This window comes from Abramis brama (assembly GCF_963993115.1).
Source record: "Abramis brama genome assembly, chromosome: 17".
Taxonomy (NCBI): Eukaryota; Metazoa; Chordata; class Actinopteri; order Cypriniformes; family Leuciscidae; genus Abramis; species Abramis brama.
In genome coordinates this window covers 10,746,345-10,765,728 of record NC_139979.1, presented here as the reverse complement: position 1 = coordinate 10,765,728, position 19,384 = coordinate 10,746,345, and the positions used below count along the sequence as shown (strand labels likewise).

Genomic DNA, 19,384 nt, shown 5'->3' with positions numbered 1-19,384 from the left:
CACCGAAGTTAAAATAGTGATCATTTTTCAACCTTAATGTTCTTTTGTAATTTACTTTCTTGCTGTATATTGCCTCTTCAAATTTTATTTAAGAATTCTATTCTAATTTTAACTTTGTTCACGTTTCTGAAGATGATCGTTTGGATAGTAAATTTGTTTGTAAGGTTTCTGAGGTCATTTGACCCTAAAGCAAAAATATATTATAGACAGATATGATGGAGAGGCTTTATCATGACTATACATGATAGCTGATAGCACACGTACGTCTGCAAGATGTCTGTTAAAGATCACTTCATCTGGAAAGCAATACTTTACTAATATCTGACAGACTTCTTTAAGATTTCAGTTTTACATTCTAAATCATAAACATATTGAATACATTTTCTAAACATCTATTTGACATCTGACAGGAAACATAGACATATTGCAGATGAGCAAACAATACGTCTTCCAGATGTAAACACGCACTTCAAATAGACGTCTCCGTGATGTATGTGTGCTATATGTAATCCAACTAATGAAATTATTAAAGCACATCTGTCTGTCTCAACAACATTAGTCAATTTTTGAACAACAAATCTTTGGCAGAAGCCGAAGATTTCAGGAAAACAAACTTGTGATTTCCTTATTATTATTCTAATGATTTTATCAGCTCAGATGAAGCCTATATGGGATATTATATCTCATCATCAGCTGCCCTCTTGTGGTGTAAAACAGTTTCATGTCACAAATTTCATGTCACAAAACTAGGCATGAGTGATATCATATCCCATTATATCAAGACCTGAAGAGTTGTTCTACGAATAAAGTTCAGTTGACATTTAATCACAAGTCAAACCATCCTGTGCCTTTTTAATGATAGGCCTATATGATGTCATTAATATCAGTTTTGGGAAGGTTAACAGATCTGTCTGGCACATGTTATCTCAAATACTGGTAATTTAACCTACAGCCTTGAGAACATTTTTGGCATTGCACTGGAGATATGATAATAAAATTAAGATAATGATGAATGTTTTTGGAAAACTTTCTCAAATCATTCCACACAATGGGTGCCTATATGTTTTTAAAGGCCTTAAGGACTTCAAGTGCACTTAATAAATTGTATGGATATAGATGCCTTAAAAAAACTAACAAAGTTGACATTTAGCTTTTTGCTCAAGGATACATGTCTACATGTTTACTGTACAAAATCTTGGTAACAGTGACATTAATCTTAAAATAGATAAATTTGATCTTTTTTGACCCAGACTGACGAACAAGATAGAGTGAAAAAATAGGAAATGTTTTATGCCTATAATGTCATTATGATACTTTTTTTATTTATGGAATTGTTGATCATTTTAATAACATGGAGTTATGATGATAACATGGACACAATAATGGGGACAACAATAATTAAAATCTAATCAAATTAAATATGAGGACTATATGATTAATTGTTTTGTTTTTATTAAAACGCGCATCCCCTGAACACCCTCATGAAGAAAGAAAACAAACACTGTAAAGTTGGATTTTTTGCTCACTTTCAGAAAACTGGGTATAAAACTCATAGCCTTAAAGTTTGGTCAGCTGGCCTATTCATTTTTATACCGTTTTTATGTTCATGATGTACACAACGGGCAACATATTTCGTGGAATGACACCTGCACACTATACACTCAGGTCCAACAGAGGAAGCCTATGCTCTTTATTTAGACAAAGCGTTTTTGTCATCGCCAACAATTTGACACTCATTGCCCATAAGTGTTGAGCTGGAGAGAGAAAGAGAGTCAGTGTGAAAGCGAAGGGGGCGGGGACAGACTTCACCTTGTCTTCACCATAGACTTCACGGCTCCCATTCAGCACAGCTGTGTGTGAGAATCCAGACACGCGCCTGGGTCTCTTTATTTCTCTCTTTAAATGAGGAATCCGGACAGTGTCGGGGAATGATATCGGCGATTGGTGTGTAACAGTCTCTAACGGGCGCATATTAGAAATCACCTCACTGGAGGGAATCTCTTTCTTCTTTTATTTTGCAAGATAATACAATAAAATGGACAGCTCCGATAAGGAGAACAGGTCGGATGAAGAATTTGAATCACCCGAAGAAGAGGAGGTAGACCCGAGAATTCAGGTAGATTGTCACTGATATTTGTGCGTCAATGTATCAAATTAAATGAAAAGAGTGATCATTTCAAACACACTTATTACACATTGAGTTAGCCTAATTGATTGGTTTCATATCACATTTTGCTTATCGGTGACTGCGTGTTATTGGCTCCTTGACACTGAGGGGGAATTATCGATTAATTCAGCGCAACTTGCTTTTTATTGTCGGCTCGTCTGCGGTGTGTAGGCTACTGATGCCTCAATTCAGTGTTGCCAGATCCCGCTGGAAAAACAAGCCACCTGATCTGACAAAACACACAAATACGCGTGTCAGAAGCGACGCCAGGGTTTTGTTTCTATCGCAAAGAGAATCCAGATCCATTTGATTTGATGTAGGCCTACTGTAGTAGCATGCATCTGAAATGCATTTGAAGAATCACCGGGAAAAGTCAAGAAACACGGGTGGAAATATAGCCTATAGCGAATATAAATTGACAACTGCGAGGCTATTACCGTTGACCATGCTTCATTATGCTATGGATGTCAAGTACTCGCAGTTATGAAGTAATAATAATAATTGCAATCCGATATTGTCCACATTTTATCGACTTTATGATTTGTATTGTTGATTAGCCTAATAAGCGGAAATGGCAACACTGCATTTGTTGACTTTTAGAGCCCTGCTGCTTATTAGAGGTCAGTCTAAATATGTGCATTTAGCATCAACCAAGTTTTCTCTCTCTCTCTCCTTTGCGCTACTGCAGTCTATGAGATGAGATCCATATGAAAGTGAATCCCTCAATGGGATATGTCTCTATTTTACATTTCTGACTTGAGTTTTCTTTACAGGGAGAGCTTGAGAAGCTGAACCAGTCCACAGATGACATCAATAGATGTGAAACTGAGCTTGAGGTAGGCTATGATCGCACGATCCTATATCCAAAAGTTTGGTCTGAATGAATGGTCAAATAATATTTATAGAATAAATATCATTTTATCTAATTAAAAAATCAAAGCCCATTTGGACAGCTTATTGATGGTGGTATTTTTTTCATTTGTATGCATACACACACATTATATATAATGTATTTTCTTTTTTGCCAGGAATTTAAATTATTCTTTTTCTAATATGATAATGCCATATTTCCGTTTCTTAAAATGTATCAGTTGGTAAATTGTTAATAGAAGTCACCTGTCTTAAGTTTGGATTTTGTACCATGGCACACCAAGAACAGAATGTGTTATACTATCAGGATTATGCAATAAACTCACTGTAAAAAGTAAACTTACAAAAAGTTGATGAAAGATTTCATGTTTGGATAGTTTTAATTTATGCCAAAAAAAATCAAATGACATTCCTTGTCATGATATTTGTGTTGATATTTGGCATTCATATTCTTTAAATTTTTTATGCAGAGCATTATTTTAGTAGAGTCCAGCGCAGATCTCAGAGATGCAGCAAACAAGGACATGTTTAGACAAAAACACACTCAGTTGTTCAGAATCAGTCATGTGGTCACTTTGGTCGCACTGAATTGATGCCACTGAGTTCATTGTTTAGGCATGTCCTAATTTAATAATTAAATAAAATGATTTAGGTAGTCTGTAGTCTGATTGTGAGTCAAAAAGAGGCCGAAAGAAAAATACTTTCTCAAAATGTCTTAAAATGTCTCTGGCAGTCCAGTTCCTGAAGCAAAAACACACTGAACATATTAGCAAGTTGTTTCCTGCAGATAAAAATGAAGTAGGACACATGCTAACTGTATTACTATTAGAGTTGGAAGAGCCGTGAAGATTTGTATAGATCTTTATTGATTAGGATATCTCTAAACTTTTTAAAACACAATGGAAAGCTTCTGGCTTGTTTTGTTTTTTTGAAGTCGACTGTTATCTGAAAAAGTCGAGTCGACGTCGACTAATCGTTGATGGCGTCATTAATAAAAACACGAGAATGGAATACTTTGCAACATGCCACAATTTGCAATTTATTAGCAGAAAATTATACAGATGCTGACAGAAAGCTCATAACATGTTGCAACTTAACGGCAACAATGCAATGCGTTTTAGTGTAAAAGATGATTGATGCATATGTCGGCATAACATAATGAAATTTACGCAAGATATAGGCTTTAAGATCCTTCTCAGTCACAGCTTTTGCTTTTCGATCCTGGTTTGCATGTAAGAAGATGAGGGGATCGATGTGGGCTGGATGGAGGCTCGCCCGCTGTCGGCTGATGGTATTCCTATAGCCAGTGAGAAAAATGTCTTGCTTGGGTGCTGGTAGCTGGAACAGCCAAGTAGCTTTTGCAAAGCTTGGCCAAACGGGGGAAATTGTCGTACCTCGAGCACCTCCTGGTCATTATAACACACAACTACATGACATTGCTTAATAACTTAATAAAATCACATGATCAGCACGACTAGTCGACTCAAGCTTTAAAGCATCATAGCGGAGCATTAAAATTGACTACAACCCCTATTTTATAGCCTATACCCAAAAAGTTAAGAAAGTTCAGTATAGTTGTCACTGTTTATGCAGACTTCCATGACCCAGTACAACTCTGATGATTGTTCTGAGAATCCCATAATTGAGCTATTTGGCTGTCAACCAAATTAGTGTTGCTTTTGCGTCACTGGCCATGTTGCACTTCAAAGGGGACTAAAGATTTAACTCTTGGTGTTCTCTTTTTTCCTGGAATGCAAATGCTGCAAATAATCAATCTGTGTTTTGACGAATTGGATTTAATCTAATTGCTTTGCCTTGGACAATAAATGGAAAATAATGATTTAATTACATCTATGAAAAAAGCTTGTTTACAACTCAAGCGAAAAACATTTTTCCATGTCCTTCAGGCATCTTCACAGATCTTCTTGCAAATCTGATTACAGATAAACTGATTTTACTCTCTTTTTATGTATAGCACCTTTTATATGCAAAGCAGTTGACCATAATGCCATGACAAGTTGAAATCTTAAAAGTCTATCCAAATGGCATTTCACTGTATAATTCTTGTTTTAAATGTTTATTATATACATCATATAATTATACGTAGCATTGTTTGTGTTTCCAATTACTCAATTGATTTCAGATGTTGTCAGCATAAATCAATGTGGTAATTTCTATAAAGTTTGTTTGTTAGTTTGTTTTTGTTTCATAAAAGAAATAACTCAAAACTGCACATAACTGTATTAAAATTATAATTCTGGTTGATACCAGTAAGCTAAATTAGCTAAAATTAATTTTCATGTAATGGCCAATATTAAAATTATATATTTTGTTTAAATGACTTAAAATAAATAAATCAAATTAATTAAATAAAATTAAATTAATTTGAATCACAAAATTATAATAGTACACAATTCATTTTGAGATTTGCTCAATTTTATTTAATGGTGTTAATAAATTATTTGTTTTTTTGTGTTGCTTGATGTAAAAATTGTATGCCATTTGATATCATCATTAATAATAAATATAATAAAAAAAAAAAAATTTTTAGTTTGCGTTTAAACGACAATGTACTAAAAATAGAAAAGTTTTTACTTTGCGTTTTTCACATACAGACGACAACGCTGTCAAAACGATCCCCGTCCTCACAGATCAGCGAAAACACGAATGCGCTGTATTATGTTGCCAGACCAGTAGATGGCGATGTCACTTTGTAAAGTAACTACGCGACTATAGACTGAACATGAATACGCATGTGCATTCTATCACAGTTTTCACAAATTCGTTTTTGTAGTTTACACAGAGAAGATAACAGTATTGTTTTACAAAACTTGCACGTTTTCAGGCCCCGCTGTTGTCCTGTAAATGAAATAAATAAATAAATGCATAACGTTTTCTGTTTTTTGGTTAAAATTGTAAACAACTCCTAAGTGAGCATTAGATGACAGCAAAAGTATTCTAAATAAGCAAATTACAATTAAATATATAATACCGACAGATTCAATAAAAAAAAGTCTCTAATATTTGCTGGTATCGATATATATTGTGCATCCCTAAATAGCCATTTGATTGTTCATGTTTGGTCCGTGTCTAGGATGCCAGGCAGAAGTTTCGCTCTGTGCTTGTGGAAGCCACTTTAAAGCTGGACGAGCTGGTGAAGAAGATTGGAAAAGCGGTGGAGGAATCGAAGCCGTACTGGGAGGCCCGGCGGGTGGCACGGCAGGTGAGGCCAAGAAAATCAAAACAAGAACCCAATATTATCTTCCTAAAGCCAACTTCACCCACACCCCGTCTGTTTTTTGTTGGCACTCCACCATTTTGTCTGCGGTGTGTTTTCTTTTATCCCTCTCTGGAGATTGCTGTGCTATCAGCTTGTTATCTGCTATGAGCTGGATGGCACAGTAGCATTAACACTAGATCTGTCACAGGTGGTTGGCTTCATTCAACGAGGCGTAAAAGATTTTGCTGAGAGCGCGCGAGAGAGAGAGAGAGAGAGAGAGAGAGAGCAAATGTTAAAATGCTCAATTCTCGGTTCCCTTTTCTCAAAGGCCTGTGCTATTCTAAGAGCAGATTATCAGTTTATCTCGGTTAGTGAATTGCAGCTGGGGGGGAGAAAGGGCTGTAAAATGTCTCATTTTCTTTGACCTGTAAAAGCAAAGTTCCTCTGATTTTATAGTATACAACACTTGGTGAACTTTATTTGACTGAATCAGTAACAACAGGAGAGTTGACCTGCTCTGAAACTGGGGCAAGATAGTTTAGAATATTTTGCTTTTCACTCCATGAAGGAAGAATTGTTGGTGGCCTATTTAATTTCACTGACAAAGCACCTGATTTTCTCCGGTGGTGAAGGAGAGCGATGTGCTCTTTGAAGTTATTTTCCTCAGGGACAAACAGAAGTGTTTTTATGGAAACAGTTCTGTTTGGGTTGTCAAGCTCCTTTAGAATGAAAAATGTGGAGATGATTCATTTAAACTGGTTTAAAATGTCTTGGCTCTTCTGAAGGATGAGCTTTTATACTGACAGGTTATTCTAATTTGAAACACCAGTTGCCTTTTAGCGAGAAGTGTTTTATCTTGCATTATGCTAGAGAGATGAGATGATGATGATTATTATTATTATTATTATTCTTAAAGGGTTAGTTCACCCAAAAATGAAAAATCTTCGGAACTCAAATGAAGATATTTTTTATAAAATCTGAGAGCTTTCTGTCCATCCATTGACAGCTAAGCAATTACCACTTTGACGCTTCAAAAAGTTCATAAAGAGATCGTAAAACTAATCCATATTAATCGAGCCATTTTATCCAAATTTTCTGAGGGCATTCGATCACTTTATATGATGAACACGTTTAATTTAGACTCAAAGATGATTTTTTAATTTTTGGGTGAACTAACCCTTTTTTTCTTTTTTTTACTACTACTATTGCTAATAATAATAATAATAAAATAAAAATAATATTTATATTTATAATGAATCTTAGCTGGATGTACAAGCATGTCATTTATTATTCATTATTATAAATCTTTGCTTGATACACAAATATGCCATTTATTATTAAAATAATTTTTTGACAGGATATTCTGACCCAAATTCCGAGAAGAGTGAGACTGTAACATTTATGTTTTTCATATGTGTAACAGATATGTCAGGATTTACACTGCACAATCTCTCTCTCTCTCTCTCTCTCTCTCTCTCCCTCTCTCTCTGCAGTGAACACTTGACTGCAGTGAAGCTTTAACTGTTTCATGTCTCTCTCCCCCCACCCCTGCACAGTCTCTGTCTAAACATCTCCCACTGAATTTCCATCAGTATATTTAGAAAAGCACTTCAAACAACCACTTATGACCTCTTCTGCCAGTTTTATTTTTCGCAAACATCACTGGAAATCCCCCCCTAATTCAAGTTACCTTATTTAGAGCTAATTCTTTTCCCCCTTCTGAGCTTGTTCTTGGTTTAAAATCACTTCTGCAATAGACAACATCCTTTTTTCTTTATATATTTATATGTGCTATATTCAGAGAAGCAGCTGGCTGTTTTAGACTACAACATATCACTGATGCATTCCAATGTCTCTCTAAATAAAAGGCCTTGTCTCGTTTTTAAAAGGGGTCAGTTTGATGTCCCATGAAACCGTACTGTAAGAAGCTCTTGATCAAAAGTTAACCGCTTGTTCATCTAGCCGTATATTTTCTCACACAAATGTGATTTCTTATTCGCAATCTGTATTTAGAGTGGCCCACTTCAAAGTCTAGTTTACTCTTATACAATCGTCAAGTGGCCATCACAGTCCTCTGAAAGAAATGCATGGATCACAAGGCTTCAGCAGCAGTTGTCAGAATCTTGTAGCTCTGAAGACTCTTGAGTTTAGATGGAATCAGTGATGAGGTATAATGAATGCAGGAAACCGTATAAGCACCACGTATGGCACGTCTGCTGATTCGTGGATTGAAGTTTTTTCAGAACTGTTCTCATATTAATAATTCAGAACACATTTCTCATTAAGAGCTCCTCTGAATAATGCACACACATGCTCATTCTCATATATACATTGGTTTTTCCAGCTACTGTACTTCCAGTATGCTTGTAAAAAATGATTTTGCTGGGATGGATTTGTGAAGACTTCAACCATTATCATTCATTATCAAGAGCCGTGAAATATATTTTAAAGGCGAATTAAATTAATGAAGTTGCATATTTTAACGCAATTATTTTGGTAGCTTTAAAGGGATAGTTCACACAGAAAGGAACATTTTCATAATTTATTTACCATCATGTCATTTCAAATCTGTACAAATAGTCCAGTCATTTTATGAAAAAAGGTTGAACAAATTGCAACAGAAGCAAACTCAACTGATTTTGTGTCCTCAATATGTCCTGAGTAAGGAAAAAAAAGCCCTGAAGAATCCCATTAGGGGAAAGTTTCGAAAAAGACCCAAATATACCCCATTCATACGCCTATTCATTGTTTTTCTTACATGAATAGGGTAAAAATTTTAACCTTTAGATATCACCATGAAAATTACTGAGTTGATTACTTACATCAAGACAAACAACAAATGTATTACAAGTTTTTTGCAATTGTTTATTAACATGGACAAACGGTGCATAATCTAATTACATATGTGCTAATTTGCATAAATACCACAACAGATCTAAACATTGGGTCTAGCCAGGTGAAAATGTCTTGTTGAATCTTGTTGACACATAACAGTAAAATACTTAATGTTAAGGTCTGAATGGAACCCATTTAGGCTACCCATGAGCATTAATACATAGAGGCAGGAAGAAGTACTTTAAACCAGCCTTTATTAATTTTTAAGAGATTGGGTTTGGGGCTGGATCCGTGGGACTGTTTCTGGGGGACGAGTCTGAGGGAAGAACAGGAGACAATGGTAAGGAGAATGCAGAAGACAAAAGGTAGGCAAAAGTGAATCCCCAGAAACAGTCCCACGGACCCAGCCCCAAACCCCATCTCTGCAATAATAATTAATAAAGGCTGGTTTAAAGTACTTCTTCCTGCCTCTATGTATTAATGCTCATGGGTAGCCTAAATGGGTTCCATTCAGACCTTAACATTAAGTATTTTACTGTTATGTGTCAACAAGACATTTTCACCTGGCTATACCCAATGTCTGTTGTGGTATTTATGCAAATTAGCACATACGTAATTAGATTTGTTTGTCCATGTTAACAAACAATTTAAAAAAACTTGTAATACATTTTTTGTTTGTCTTGATGCAAGTAATCAACTCAGTAATTTTCATGGTGATATCTAAAGGTTAAAATTTTTACCCTATTCATGTAAGAAAAAGAATGAATAGGCGTATGAATAGGCTATATTTGGGTCTTTTTCGAAACTTTCTCCTAATGGGATTCTTCGGGGCTTTTTTTTCCTTACTCAGGACATATTGAGGATACAAAATCAGTTGAGTTTGCTTCTGTTGCAATTTGTTCAAGGTTGACCCCCATTTTGGCTTAAAATGACTGGACTAAAATCTCTTCTGCAGGAAGAGGCTTCTGAATGAATAACTTGCATAATGATTTGCTTGCCATGTGTTTGGTTAATCAGTATATAACCACAATGTAGAGTGTGGAAATGAGTGCCGATGCTTGAGTGCTGTGAACGTTAAACTTTATACTCTAGATATAACACTGAACTGCTCTGTTTAAGAAGAGCAATGGAAATCATTTTGCCGTGATGTGTCCTCAGAGCGCACGAACACAGGGACGGACCTTTCTGCTGCCGATTTGTCATGTCCAATGATTTAAATGGTCTCACTCAGCACTTCAGTCTGAGAAGCGAGTACCGCTCTTGTCAGATGGTCCGCCAGCAGAGCTAAAACACCTGCAGCTATGTGCGGGAGTCATGGAACTCTCTCAGAATGCCACTGCAGCCTTCTCATAAAAATATGAGTGGCTTGAATATAAATTCTTTCGCTTTATGACTACCTCAGATGTCCTAAATGTGAACTTGTGTTTTCCTAAGGCCAGGATTACCGCAATGTTTGTGCTTTTCCTGGTTGTATGCTGTAATGGGATAATTAAAAATAATGTGGTTCATTTGTTCAGAAAATGCTTAGTTTAAAGCCTTAAATATTGTTGACGTTCATAGCATATTAGCTGTTATTACTATGACGCATAAATTTGATTATTGAGTTGGATACAATTAGACTAATAGTACACAAAAAGGCCAATGTTGGTAAGTCAAAAGCTTACACTATATTAGACATATTGTAATATTATGAAGCATTCCCAGCTCTTAGAACGTTTTGCTAACGGTCCCATTACGTTATGAAACGTTATTTCTTTTAAAATGTTTTTAAAACTTTTTTGGTTATGGGAATATTCAATTTTGCAAACATTATGTGTGCTTTCTTGGTGGTAAACTGCTATAGCTGTTTAATGGTGAGCGCATGTTACCAAAGCGGTTTTATTGCAATCAGTTTATGAGTCATAACCCCTCTGCTGCCTTCCGCCTTCAGTCAATAAGCTTTAAAGAATAAGTTGGAGAATTTCATAATGGCTATATTTATCACATAAGCTACACTTGGTTTTTTAATGACAATGTATTTGGGGTTTTATTGTGTAGAAAACCCTTTTGGCCCCAAATCAGCTCATGGTTTATTTTCTGCTACAGAAAAGTTTGATAAGATAAACTCTTTAGTCTCATGTTTAAGCTCGAAGTCCCAGTAGGCCAGTGTGTGTTGAAAGTCTTTAGAGGGGTGATCTCCAGGTCAAAAAGAGCCACAAATGATCTTGTTTTTATGCCAGTCCAAATGAGATGTACAAAAGCATTGCAAATGACTTTAAACAATTGTCCTGGTTCTGGCATAATGACATCAAAACAGCATGTCAACTGGGTCACCATCGACCTAAAACATCTCATTATGAGGCCGTCATCTCTGCATAATTTTTGGTCGGAATTTGATTAAAGCTGGAGAAAAATACTTTTCCATAAACAAAGAGAAGTACTTTTTCTGTCCATTCAATTGCAGTAAAGTTAATAATCATCTTCTCTGTGTAAAAGTTTCCTGGAATGAAATCAAATCATTTTTGTGCTGCTTGTTAAATATTAGATGTGATTTATTTCAATGCCTCTCTTTGCTGTGAAACTGATTTGAAGCAGTTAGCATTAACACGCTACTCCTCAGGAAATAACTTTAGACCTCAAGAGTACCTCTGAGCGCAATTTGAATGAATATTTTAACAAGTTTTTCCCTGCATGAACTTGAAAGCTTCTTAAGTTTTGACATCTGCTGAATTCTTAAGAGTACTGGCCATTTTAAAGACTTTGTAGCTTGATTGTTCTCTTTTTATGGTTATGTTCACACACTAGTGCTGTCAATCGATTAAAAAAAGTTACTAATTAATCGCACATTTTTCTGTAATTAATCTCAATTAATCACACCTAACAAGTTTTTAATATTATTTATATCGTAATCATTTCACATTTCCAAATGAATGTAGAAACAACATAATGATAGTATATTTTAAATATTTGTTTAATGGATTTTTTTTTTTTTTTTTACAAATGAAGGCCAGTATCTCAGATACCAATACTGCTACTGATGTCTCTATGAAATTGATTCATTTTCTAAATTTTAGCCATTAATTGTAGCCATTCAACATATTATAATTTTGAATTTTAACATTTATTAGGCTTTATAATAAATGGCACATTTTAGCTGTGGCTTTAATATATTTTATTTTATTTCATTTCACAACTTTCTACACCAGCCCTTCGATCTTTCTGTGTCCTTTCCTGAGTGGACTGGAGATCTGTCCTGCCATCTGCAGTGATCCGCGGTTGTCAGCTCTCTGTGGCAATGCGGCAGCATCATGTCAACTTTAAACCCTGAGCTAAAAATAGCTTGTGTGTGAGTGAAGAAGGGATGGAGGAAAAGGGAAAGAAAAAGTAAATGAATTGAGCCGTCTCAAATGAAGAATGAAAGACTATAATAGGACAGATCGGATGAAAGGTAGAGGATTATCCCTGGGATTATTGCGTATCCATTGGACTGGCAGTGTTTGATATAGTGCACATTCAGTTTTGAATCTAATCTGGTCTTATAGTTGAGATATGCATCACTTTCCCTGGGTGACAGACATATCCAGAATGTTGTTTTATTGTGAATGTTCACACTGCTCTTTACCTGTATAATGAATGTAACTGTCATTTCAAAAATAACCATATAATGTTTTACACTTGTTTGTGCTTGTGTGTGTAGATAGATATGTAGATAGAGAGAGTAAGTAATATTCTGCATAATGCAGAACATAAACTTTGAATGAATTACTGGCATAATGAACGGTATGATTTTCTCTAAATTTAGTTTATATGATCTCTCTCTATGCGGTAAATCTCTTCAAAGTGTGAAACTGCCTCATTGCCATTGGTTGGTTTAAAAACTTATCCTGTTTTGTGTGGCTAAGTCGGTAAGAGGTTTCCGCAGAGGTTTTCTGTCAGTGAGAGTTACGTGGAGATTAGAGTTAAAAAGTGAAGGAACAGGAAAGGATTACGTTTTGCATGTCTTTAGCATGGCTTGCTATAAGGGAAGTTCAAGGGTGACTTTTAATATGTCACCATACAAGAAGTTCTGTGCATGATTAAAGTTTCTCCATCTCATGCAGTAATTGCTTCACGGATTACCACATTGTTGTTTACTGTGTATGTAAATGCCTTCTGCCTGTTTCCTAGACTCAGCTGGAAGCACAGAGATCCACGCAAGACTTCCACAGGGCCACGGAGGTACTGCGGGCGGCCAAAGAGACCATCGCCCTGGCTGAACAGAGGCTGCTGGAGGACGACAAGAAGCAGTTTGACTCGGCCTGGCAGGAGATGCTCAACCACGCAACACAGCGAGTGAGTGATGCAAAGTTGTGGGATGGTAGAATGAGGTGAACAAGGAAGTACTCTAACATCCCTGTTTTGGTTTATAGGTGATGGAGGCAGAGCAGATAAAAACACGCAGTGAGCTTCTGCACAAGGAGACCGCTGCCAAATACACTGCCGCCATGAGCCGAATGAAACAGCTGGAGAAGAAGCTCAAACGCACCATCAACAAGTCTAAGTATGCACCGATTCATTTGTTAAACGCACAAGCATTCAGTGAAACCATTTTGGCAAGTAATAGTCTGTTCCTATCATGTCTGATGCATATTGCTCACAAAAATGGCATGAGGATCCTTAAACAGCCAATGGATGTTTGCTTTGTTGTATGTTTATGGAGACTGTAGATTTTACTTTGTTGTTCTAGTTATTTTACTAGAGATTTCAGATTTACCCACGCCAAGGCCCAAAACAATCTCTATGCAAGTACATGAACACAAAGTCAGTCCGAAATATGTTACAACGCAATTTGTAATGCACCACCATTAATTTTTTTTTTGCATTCTTATTGTTGCCACAGGGGGTGCAAGTGTGCATTGTCGTAAAGGCTCTCTTTCTACAGTTATTTTTCTTTTCGGATAATTTTCCCAACAAACCAGTTAAGCGCAAACCCCGCAGCCAGTTTCATTGGTCCATTCAGTTGCACAATCACATGTTAAGAAAAGTTTAGACTTCATGTATTCAGAGTTCAGAAAAATCACAAATGGATTTGATTGCGACAAACAGTAATGCTATCTGGATATGCTGCAAATGTTATACTAAGGTTAGGAGTTAATATTTGTTATTCTAGAGTGAACTCATCCTTTAAGTCACTTTAGATAAAAGCGGCTGAATAAAGTAACGTAAATGTTGCTGCCACAGAATGAAAACAATAAAAGGTGACTGCACACTTGCAATGCATTGGCTAAGCATTCACATCTGTTATTGTCTATTTTATAGAGTAGGTTTATGGTCTAAAGGTCTCAAAACAAAAATCAAACTGTGGGTCGGTCAATCTATATGCCGGTCAGATAGCACCTTTCATTCTAAGTTGGCAGTTTTTGTCCATAATTAGTTTATGCCGAGAGTCAGCGATCTGTCTGTGAGACTAGGCTTGTTAAACCCATAACTATCAGTTATAGGTGGGTTTCTCACACGTGATGGTGACTCGGCAGGCTCAACTCTTTCACAAACCCTATTAATCCTCTCACTCATCATTTGATTAATGCGTCAGCATATGTAAACGGTTACCATGGTGATATGTACGATGATATTTTATAGGCCTTTACAGTAGCTCTAATCGCTTTTTCTCACTCTCTTTTTCAGGCCCTACTTTGAAATGAAGGCAAAGTATTACTTGCAGCTTGAGGTACTTATAAATTACTTATGGATGTTTCATTAGTGCTGCATGATAAATACACCCTGTAAAAAGATAATTTTTAGTAATTTTTTTATAATTTCAAAATTAAAAATCTATAAAAAATGTATTTAATACTCTTAACATTTATCATTAACATTGTTTTAAGAATAAATTAAGAACTTTTGATAGGGTTATGCTTAAAACAAGGAAAAACTTTGGAGTTTGAAAGATAATTTTACATATTCTCTAAAAACAATCTTCTCAAATATTTAATACGGAAAACATAAATACATATTTTTAATTATTCAATAATGTTTTTATAATTTAATCTATTTACCTGTATGTTTTGGCCCATACTTTTTCAATTTTTTCATGTTCCTTTTTCATATCTTTCATATCAGTTTAATGTCAACTGAGTTTTTTGTCCTCCCCTCTTAAGCAACTGAAGAAGAATGTGGATGACCTCCAGGCCAAGCTGACGCAGGCTAAAGGGGAATATAAGTCAGCCCTCAGGAACCTGGAGATGATCTCAGATGAGATCCATGAGCGCAGACGTTCTTCAGTCATAGGCCCGCGGGAGAGAGGTGTGGGTGCAGAGGGGGACGGTGTCATTGGTGAAGACTTGTCTGCCTTCAAGATGGAGTCTGATGGAATATCAAGTGAGTCATGCAACATGTATCTAGACTGCACTCTAGGCATCATAGATGCTCAGTAGGCAGCAAAATTAGGCTGCCCTTTAAAAATCATTGTGGGCAATTATAAGGCCCCATTCCCAGAATGCTTTGCAACAAACTTCATCCAAGATGCCAGACAGAGTGAAGGGAAATTGTGATTATATTATGGTATTGTATTATATCTTGTGATTCTATATACTGAAAAGCAATGATAAAAATATTTGTTTAATTTCAAATGGATAATTTCACTAAATAATTGTTTTATTTAATATAATATTTGTTGATGGAATACATTAATTGTGACTGAGAAGGGACAGTTTTTTGTTTTATTCAGATACATTTGGTATTCCAGTCTCTTATTTCTGTCTATTATAGTACATTTAGTGAAAAAGTATAAGAGTCTACATAAAATAAAAATTCTAAACTAGCCTGACCATCTACATGTTCCAGAATCTGATTTTCCCTTTGTCTTCCTGCAGTGGCGTCTGGGTCCTACGAGGATGAAAACTGCAGCACGAGTGCCATGTCAGAGGAAGACTCTGAGACTCAGTCCAACAGTAGCTTCAGTTCTGGGCAGAACAGCCCTCTGGACTTGCCTTACCCTTTCTCCTCCTCATCCTCCTTTTCCTCTGCCTCTCCAACCTCCACCTCCCCCTCCCCCTCCTCTCGCCCCTGCAGTCTGGACCTGCCCAGCACCGTCTCCTTGTCTGATTTTAGCCTGATGTCCCCCATCCTCGGTCCACGCAGCGAATGCAGCGGCGCATCCTCCCCCGAGTGTGACCTAGAGAGAGGTGAGATATTCTTAGATGCGTTTGCGTTGACAGATGGGACCCAAATAACGCTGCACTAGCACGTGAGGGATTGAATTAAGGGCTTGTTGTTTCTCCTGTGAGACGATGCCATTTTTCTTGGTTTCCTGCCTGCTTGCACCTGTGCCCTCTAGGGGGGGTTCATTAATCTCACTGATGGATAACTGCATGGCTTTTCAGTGCCTAAATAAGTGCAAAACAAATGTATCTGCTAAAATGTGATGTTTTTAAAGCAGGGCTGTCAATTTACACATGAATATAAATATCTTGAATAATTATAAAATATGACATTATAATATTTATTTTTACATTTATATCACATGAGTACATTTAGTACAATTATTTAAAAAAATATATGTATAATATCCTTATTACTTTATTTTATAATAATTAACATTATTATTATTATTATTATTAATTATATAAATGATTGTATGTAATATATTATGCTATTAAATAAACAATACAATTTATATATATATATATATATATATATATATGTGTGTGTGTATGTGTGTGTATATATATATATATATATATATATATGTATGTGTATGTGTGTGTGTATGTATGTGTGTGTGTATGAAACAGTATTTTACAAACCATTTTCTTAAAAGAATATATATATATATATATATATATATATATATATATATATATATATATATATATATATATATAATATAAATTAAGAAAATAATGTTAATTTAGTAATAATTTAGAATACAATAACATAATTATAACAGGGTTAGTAGTACAATATAATATAACAATCAAAACATCTATTTTATATTAAAACATTTTATGTATATGTGTATATATACTAATATATACAAGTGTGTATATATACATATATATACAGTGTATTTTTGTACAGTTTTTTTCTTCTTTTTTTTATTTATTACTTGTACGCTAGCAACACCAAGGTCGAAAGTTATTTTTCCAGGAAATGCATGAACTGATAAAATGTATACTTTGAATGCAATGTAGGTCACTTTGGATAAAAGTGTTTGCCAAATGCGTAAATGTTGTTAATAATAATAATAATATTTTGCTCTTTAATTACTGTAGTTGATTAATCAGCTTCATTGTGTACAGGTGACAGAGCAGAAGGTGCCGAGACCGTACTGGACAACGTTCTCAATAACAATCGCATCAGCAACACTAAAACAACCTTTGGCCTGGATAGCCGTTTCCGCCTGCTGTCTCTAAAACTTAGCCGAAGTGAAGGCAGAAAAAACGCTCAGAAATCCACCATCCTGCTCGATGGCATGTGACTGCAACATTCCCACGGCGTTGATGTATTCATCCACTTTCTGTGTGCTATGGAAAGGCACTGGCAGCCACTCGTCCTCCCCTTCAGTGTCATCCCAGTCCATTCCTCTCACTGTCTAGAATGTTCCGCCAACTTTCAGACTGAACTTTCACTCGATCTCACAGGTGCGAGAAAAGCAACCCATGACACGATGTGCTGAGGAGGCAAATATCCCATTTGAAGGGGAATGGAACTGGGTTAAGCTTTGAAAAGACGACAAATCTCAATAAAATGCATCAATTGTGAGATCAACATTCCCACACATTCCAGTTAAGATCAAAAGAGTCTGAAGACACTTATGGATGATGTTAGCACTTGTCAATTAAGATGCATAAGAGATTAGTTATGCTGTAGATTAATGCCACTTGTTGTCTTTAAAATCTGTGTTACTGTCATGGAAAATATACAGTCAGATTTGTGTGGCAGTATAATGTTACATCTGCGCATGAACAGACTCACCTGCATGTCCTTCATAAACTCTTAAAAAAGGACTCAAAATCATCTGAGGAACCTCTGCGCTGCATCGGTGACTCTTGAGGAAGTGAAGCCAACCGACTGCATCACAGGACACCTTCTCAATGTCATCCGGAGACCTGCAGCAGCTACAGGCTGATCCGTACAGGTCACTTTCACCTTCCTTCACAAGCCAAAAGTGTGAGCTTCCCTACACGGGTGGACAGTGTGCATGACGCTCCATTTTTGTCTCTCTATGTAGAGAACAATCATCATTTTCAATATAGATAGAAAAAAGCAATAGAAACAGATTCACAATAGTTTTGTGGAAGACAATGGTTCAGAAAGTAGCGTATTAAGCTGGATCTACTGTACTTGCACTGTTCTGAAGGGGGCAGAAGGCTTATGGGAATCCTTTGATGGGTCTCGGTGGGGGACGTACAGCACTGATGAACACGACGATTACTGAATGTTTCATCCAGCTTGTGTGGTGCAGTAGGCACTGATTTCAACACAGATGGCACAGCTTCAGGTCTAGTCATTAGGCTTGTGTTTTTGTGTGACCTCGTCTCTTTTTTTTTTTTTTTTTCTCAAATGTTAGTTCTTTTGATCTGTTGCCGTTTTGAGAAACGATGGTAAGAAAAGAAACCCTGTAGCAGTATTTAAGTGATTTATGGTGTTTAGTCTTTTGTTGTTTACAAAGCTTGTGTAATTGTTTTCAGACTGAAATAAAATGATACTTACAGCACAATTATTAGTCAAGTAATTAGTCTGAGTCGATAACCCTGTGTGCAATGCCACTCCGCTTCGGCTGACCTGAGTTTGAGTACCAGCTTGCATTCTTTTTGTGCTGTCAAATCTCTCTACTTAATAAAAAATTTAAAAAAATAAAACGTTTCCGGGTTAAATGCAAGTTATGATCATTCTGTGGAATACACACACACACACACACACACCCATTAAAAAGTTTGGTGTCTGTAAGATTTTTTTTTTTTTAAAGTCTACGCTCACTAAGGTTTTTTTTATTAAAATGTAATTTATTCATGTGATGGCAAAACAGCCATTACTCCAGTCTTCAGTGTCACATGATCCTTCAGAAATCATTCTAATATGCTGATTTATTGCTCTAGAAACATTAGCAATGATGAAAACAGCTGTGCTGCTTAATATTTTTGAGGGCACTGTGCTACATTTTTTCTGATTTTTTTTTATGAATAAAAAAGTTAAAAAGAGCAGCATTTTTTTTTTATAGAAATATTTTGTAATTTTATAAATGTCTTTATGGATTACTTTTGATCTATTTAATGCATACATGCAGAATAAACATTATTTTCTTTCCAAAAAACACTTACTAACCCCAAACC

At 35.9% G+C, this 19,384-nt stretch overlaps 1 protein-coding gene across 2 annotated transcripts in view; it reads left to right on the top strand.

Moving 5' to 3' along the window:
* The window catches only part of sh3bp5b (SH3-domain binding protein 5b (BTK-associated)), a 37,360-nt gene extending 18,589 nt beyond the window's left edge, over nt 1-18,771 (top strand). The window contains exons 1-9 of one of the 2 annotated variants that reach the window (XM_084089666.1): nt 1,775-2,116; nt 2,941-3,003; nt 6,132-6,260; nt 13,239-13,403; nt 13,481-13,611; nt 14,736-14,778; nt 15,209-15,428; nt 15,923-16,234; nt 17,351-18,771. In XM_084089666.1, the coding sequence (XP_083945792.1) occupies nt 2,036-2,116; nt 2,941-3,003; nt 6,132-6,260; nt 13,239-13,403; nt 13,481-13,611; nt 14,736-14,778; nt 15,209-15,428; nt 15,923-16,234; nt 17,351-17,529 (1,323 nt within the window). In that variant the 5' untranslated portion in view covers nt 1,775-2,035 and the 3' untranslated portion in view covers nt 17,530-18,771. Of the gene's footprint in view, nt 1-1,774; nt 2,117-2,940; nt 3,004-6,131; nt 6,261-13,238; nt 13,404-13,480; nt 13,612-14,735; nt 14,779-15,208; nt 15,429-15,922; nt 16,235-17,350 lie in introns of those variants that run through there. The other variant, XM_084089667.1, reaches the window with a different exon arrangement.
* The last annotated feature ends 613 nt before the right edge of the window (nt 18,772-19,384 follow it).